Source organism: Clupea harengus, chromosome 17, assembly GCF_900700415.2.
Source record: "Clupea harengus chromosome 17, Ch_v2.0.2, whole genome shotgun sequence".
NCBI classification, from domain to species: domain Eukaryota; kingdom Metazoa; phylum Chordata; class Actinopteri; order Clupeiformes; family Clupeidae; genus Clupea; species Clupea harengus.
In genome coordinates this window covers 25,843,852-25,850,520 of record NC_045168.1, presented here as the reverse complement: position 1 = coordinate 25,850,520, position 6,669 = coordinate 25,843,852, and the positions used below count along the sequence as shown (strand labels likewise).

The following is a 6,669-nucleotide window of genomic DNA, read 5'->3' as shown; positions in this document are numbered from 1 at the left end:
CAGTGTGCCATCAGTGTAAATGTAAAATGTGTATACATCGTAAGTCGCACATATGTAAGTCGCTTTGGATAAAAGCGTCTGCTAAATGACTAAATGTAAATGTAAGTGTAAATAAGAAGTGACTGCCTGATTGTGATGTGAGTGCAGTCTGTGAAAACAAACAGTAAATAAACCAGATAATGTATTTATTTACTTATATCCAGCATGCAATAAAAAGTACCCTTGCTCCAGTTCAGAGCGCCTGCAATTTGCTTCAGAGTTGTGAAGACAAAATACCACTTCCTATAAAATACAACAAGACAAAAAAGTTACTTTTATGAACAAACTTCCACTGGTTCTGCTAAAAAAACTCATAGCTCTCTCTCCTTACATGATAGTCCCTTTCTCCCTCTCCTTACACTTATGATAGTCCCTTTTTTGCTAATCCATGTATATGATATATGATATATGAAATATGATAGTCCCTTTCTCGCTAATCCAACAGTTGTTTACATGCTATTCAGATCTGTAACTTCAGTTAGGGCTGGAGTCTCTCTCTCCCTCTTACTCTAAAACAGAGCTGGCTAGCTAGCTGTTGGTCACCTAACTAAGTTAGGGCTGGAGTCTCTCTCTCCCTCTTACTCTAAAACAGAGCTGGCTAGCTAGCTGTTGGTCACCTAACTAAGTTAGGGCTGGAGTCTCTCTCTCCCTCTTACTCTAAAACAGAGCTGGCTAGCTAGCTGTTGGTCACCTAACTAAGTTAGGGCTGGAGTCTCTCTCTCCCTCTTACTCTAAAACAGAGCTGGCTAGCTAGCTGTTGGTCACCTCACACTAACTAAGCAGGCATAGCAACTAATTTATTACATCAATGTTACATTCAAAAGTAATGTTATGTTCGATGTGGGAGGGACTTGTATCTCAAACATTCTGGTTTTCTGAAGGAGTCCTGAAGAACTTGTCTCCTTTAGCTTCACTCCTTTAGCTTCAACCACACACAAACACACACACACACACACACACACACACACACACACACACACACACGCACACACACACACTCCTTTAGCTTCAACCTTGTGCACAGCAGTTGCTCCCAGGTTTTATAGTCATGTTGACTAATAGAGGCATACCCACATACATACATACATACATACATAGGCCTACGCACACACACACACACACACACACACACACACACACACACACACACACACACAACACACACACACACACACACACACAGGCGTTACGACACACACACACACACTCCTTTGGCTTCAACCTTGTGCACAGCAGTTGCTCCAGGTTTTTATAGTCATGTTGACTAATAGAGGCACACCCACATACATACATACATACATAGGCCTACACACACACACACACACACACACACACACACACACACACACACACACAACACACACACATAAATACATAGGCCTACACACACACACACACACACACACACACACACACAAATACACAGGCAGCATACAGATGGAGAGAGGTGTTCAGATATTCTGGCAGTCTGATTAATGTCAATATGTTCTCATCGCCTACATTAGAATACCAGAGAGCTTCACATCACTCACATTTTTACAAATATGACTAAACTAAATTCTTCATATTCCTGTGCCTGGGTCATCTTTCAGAGTGGAGCCTGGGTGGTGTGAGGGGAGCTCGGGTGACTCTACCAGTCCAAACCAAGCATACACTGACGCAGTACTGGCCTGTTGCACACCAGATGCATTGCATGACGGCTGCGTCTGGGAACTGCTGCTCTTTCTGCATTGGCTTTGCTTTTGATAATGGCCACAAATACATAATGAGCTTGGTGTCAACCATCATTGATGAGCGGTCCCAAAAGTGAAAACCAGAAAGTCTTCAGGAGGAGAGAGCGCACCAGAAAATGACTGCCCTTCACCTTATGTTCTGTTAACCTGTCGACATAATTATAGGCTACATTGGGTTACTGCTATGACTAAATAGTAGGCATGTAGCCTCCACGTCCCACTTTCATAACATGCAATTGCAAAAATTGTTTACAAATTTCATATTTATATATCTGTGACAGATAGCCTAGTCATTGAAATGACAGTGAAATGTGTCAGTTATGTAATGTTGCTGGTATGATGTCAATATGACTGTCAACAGATCTACATACCGGTAGTCTATTTTTGTTGAGAACAGCTTACCTCACCAGTGAAAAATAGGCTCCAGGCCGAAACTCTAGATGACTCGCGGCTGAAGAGCGCCTGACGCACGTCCCATGCAGGCAGTGAATGCTCTAACCTGTTTACATGGGCGCCGAAATGAAAGTCCAGACGTGCCGCAGCCGTCATCCACGCAACACATGTGTGTCAAGAGCCCAAACTTGGACTACTACGTCATCACTGAAATCCATCTGAGAAGACGTTTCAACAACGTAACGTTACTAGTGGTGATTGGTAGCCTATTTTCAGAAGGTGCTGTCATCTTTAAGCATAATTTACATCATAAACCCATAAAGCGATACGTTTAAAAAGGGAAGTCGCACGAAGCCATTACAGGTTACTCTCAACGTGCTGATAGCATAACAATCACACGAGACCAACTGTAGGCTTATCCAGAGAAAAAAAACGATTCACAGTACCGGATAGTTGGCCAGTCTTGCGGATTTCAGGATTGCCAGTGGCCACAGCGGAATATCACTTAATCTCTGGACACAACAGACCGGTAATATGGCTTCGTTTTCTTTTGAGGATACTTCAAAACCATTTATCTACAGATCCACTGCAAACATTATCATATCTCGTCTGCATGGTGAAGAGGCTCCTATCCATCCACAGAGGGAGTTTCAGAGAAAACACTTGAGTTCAGAAAATGGTTATCATTACGGTGATTGTGCTCAGTCAGACTTGATAGCGAACCGCCTCGACCGTTTGTGGACAAAAAGAGACACTGGCTCAAATGGTACCATTGACGAAGTTACTGGAAAGCACCAAGACAAGGCTCAAACCACCCTCTCGCCGAATCCGAACGTAACTGAGATCGACAAAAAGGTGATCTGCTACTTGTGGGAAGTTACAAAACAAAATACATACCTTCACGAAAGGCAAAAGTACCGGTTCCAGGTAATCCCCGATGGCAACTGCCTCTACAGGGCGGTGAGTAGGGCAGCCTATGGGGACCAGTCAATGCACAAGGAATTGAGAGAACAAACAATGCATCACATCGCTGACCACCTGGAGGACTTTAACTCCATCATTGAAGGGGACATCGGGGAGTTTCTTATCAGTGCCTCACAGGAAGGAGTATGGGCTGGATATCCAGAGTTGTTGGCTATGAGCAAGTTTCTCAATGTGAATATTTACCTGACCACTGGAGGAAGTTTTGAAAGTCCTACTGTCTCCAGTATGGTTCATTTCCTTGGCGAGGAGGACACAACCAAACCCGTTATCTGGCTAAGCTGGCTCAGTAACGGTCATTACGACGTGGTGTTAAATTGCTGTGTGCCCAACCCAGAGTATGATGAGTGGTGCGAAATAATGCACCAACAAAAGACAACGGATGAAGAGCTGGCCAAATCAATAGTCACATAATAAACTATGTACTGCAGAATGTCGTTCACTGAATGACAATTTGATAATGAATGACCTCGATAGGAATAGGCCTGCTTTCGCTAGTCTACTATAGGCCATTGTGTTCAAGAGGTAACTGTAGCAGGCAATCATTGTTTATACTATTGTCTGATATTAATGGACCTTTATATTGCTCTCAAAACAATGTTTCTGATCTGGTCAAAGTTTCTGAGCACACCTCAAACATAAAGCCCATGGCCTACTTTTTATAAAAACTGTTCCTTCTGATGTCTTTTTGTTTTTTACTGTATGGCTACATATTTTTTTTTCTTTATTTTCAATATTTATTTTTATGGTCACTCACTGTAAAATTGTCAAAATGATTTTACCAATTATCCAGTAGTTTCTGTATTTCATACCACGGTAGAATTACCATAAAACTAACTACAGTAGTTTTTAGTACACTGTAAAATAAAGTACCCTGTTATTACAATGTTATTTTTTGACATACTTTATAATTAAGTACAGTATAATACTGTTATAGAAATGTAATTTATTTTTCAGTGCTACTGTATAACCTACAGTACTACATACCTATATACTGCTGTATTTGTTACAATGAAATACTGTTATTTAGCTGTTGATGTAAAAAGTTGAATGACATCTAAAAAGTAGTGAAATAAATGATAACTGTTTTGGAGATAACATTCCACACAAATTTCAGGTAATTCCTAACAATGGATTAAACTTTCACCCATGCCGCTAGTTATTCTGTAAAAGGCGGTGGAGGTGGTGGGAGCCGGGTGAGGAGGGTAGTTGTGGGTGGTGGCATCATATGGAGCAGAGGCAACAACACATGATAGTCCTGCAAAAAATGAAAAAGACAAATGTGCCTAACTCACATTATTAAAATACCTTTGAGTGAATCCGTGAAGGTACAGGAGGGTTGCTCTGCACTCACACTAGACAAAGACATTTTTAAAAGCCTGTTGCTACTCAGTTGGTCCCTAAGTCTGTATGGTCTGTAACAGGAGGCAAAAAGGGGATTCATAATGACTATACACACACAGTGCAGTCTGTAAGTCCAGTCCAGTCCAGTCCAGTCCCGTCCCGTCTCTGAAACAGATGTTGTTTTGACTCCACTCCAAAACACTGGTTTTCAAATGGAATGATGACAAACACATTAAAGTGCAGACTTTCATCTTAGAATTCAGGGTGTTTACATCCATATTAGGTAAAAGGTGTAGGGATTGTAAACATTTTTAGACATAGTAACCCTCTTTTAGGGGATGACCAAAGTGATTGTTCAAATTAAGATCAACTTCATACAATATGTTCATATTTGGTGGAAAATCGTCTATCGTGAAATTATTTCCTGCTCACAAAGCAGAGACCAATGATCCTCAATACAGTACATTTGAATGAGACTTAAAAGGATTTTAGGTGTACAGTGGACTCTTCATTAGAATATTGCCCAGTGTGCCAGTGGGTAGTGTGCGAGGCCCATTGTGCAGTGGGTAGTGTGCCAGTGGGTAGTGTGCCAGTGGGTAGTGTGCGAGGCCCATTGAGCCAGTGGGTAGTGTGCGAGGCCCATTGTGCAGTGGGTAGTGTGCGAGGCCCATTGTGCAGTGGGTAGTGTGCCAGTGGGTAGTGTGCGAGGCCCATTGTGCCAGTGGGTAGTGTGCGAGGCCCGTCGGGTCTGTGGGTAGTGTGGCAGTGGGTAGTGTGCCAGTGGGTAGTGTGCCAGTGGGTAGTGTGCGAGGCCCATTGAGCCAGTGGGTAGTGAGGCACATTGTGCCAGTGGGTAGTGTGCCAGTGGGTAGTGTGTGAGGCCCATTGTGCAGTGGGTAGTGTGGCCCATTGTGCAGTGGGTAGTGTGTGAGGCCCGTCGGGTCTGTGGGTAGTGTGTGAGGCCCGTCGGGTCTGTGGGTAGTGTGTGAGGCCCATTGTGCCAGTGGGTAGTGAGGCACATTGTGCAGTGGGTAGTGTGTTAGGCCCATTGTGCAGTGGGTAGTGTGTTAGGCCCATTGTGCCAGTGGGTAGTGTGGCAGTGGGTAGTGTGCCAGTGGGTAGTGTGTTAGGCCCATTGTGCCAGTGGGTAGTGTGGCAGTGGGTAGTGTGCCAGTGGGTAGTGTGTTAGGCCCATTGTGCCAGTGGGTAGTGTGGCAGTGGGTAGTGTGCCAGTGGGTAGTGTGTTAGGCCCATTGTGCCAGTGGGTAGTGTGGCAGTGGGTAGTGTGCCAGTGGGTAGTGTGTTAGGCCCATTGTGCCAGTGAGTAGTGTGCAAGGCCAATTCAAACGAGGGAGGACCCCAAACCATATCCCATGGACCCAGGCAGGCAGCTCTGGGCGTACTGCTGTGTGGAGAGTCTTAGGGGCTGTGGATCAGCTCTGGGCGTACTGCTGTGTGGAGAGTCTTAGGGGCTGTGGATCAGCTCTGGGCGTACTGCTGTGTGGAGAGTCTTAGGGGCTGTGGATCAGCTCTGGGCGTACTGCTGTGTGGAGAGTCTTAGGGGCTGTGGATCAGCTCTGGGCGTACTGCTGTGTGGAGAGTCTTAGGGGCTGTGGATCAGCTCTGGGCATACTGCTGTGTGGAGAGTCTTAGGGGCTGTGGATCAGCTCTGGGCGTACTGCTGTGTGGAGAGTCTTAGGGGCTGTGGATACTGTCTGCATGCCGGCTGATGGCCTGGAGGGCCTTCCCTGTCCTACTGCACACTCATGCTTATCTTAAAAGTGGCACATTTTAGGCTCCCCTGTCTCACGGCACACACTCTAACATATTTCCAACCAAACTTTAGAATATGCAGGGCCTCGGCCATAAGGGGAAAGCACTGATAACTGACCAAATATGACATAAAAACATTTCCGGGCCCCCAATACTCCAATTAAAAAGCAACATGTATCCTATGTGGAGGGCCATAGGTGATTTAGGGTGACCAGAGGGTCTCTTCAGATGAATAAAAAAGAATGCAAACCTCTGAAAACACAGTATAGTCTTGAGACTTGCTCAGGTTTAAGATGTTGGTATTGCACTGGCAAAATAAACCTTTTTTGCTTCACACTCTGCCATACTTCTGAGGATTTTGAAGATTTTTCCTGAGTGACCAAGAACAAAGAGTTTTATTCAGATC

The 6,669-nt window shown here is 44.5% G+C and overlaps 1 protein-coding gene across 1 annotated transcript; it reads left to right on the top strand.

Annotated features, from left to right (window-relative positions):
• The first annotated feature begins 1,613 nt into the window (after positions 1–1,613).
• Positions 1,614–4,029, top strand: LOC122133640 (OTU domain-containing protein 1). The gene has a single exon (XM_042710240.1). It carries the CDS (start codon positions 2,700–2,702, stop codon positions 3,558–3,560), a length of 861 nt encoding a protein of 286 aa, XP_042566174.1. The 5' UTR covers positions 1,614–2,699; the 3' UTR covers positions 3,561–4,029.
• Positions 4,030–6,669: the final 2,640 nt, after the last annotated feature.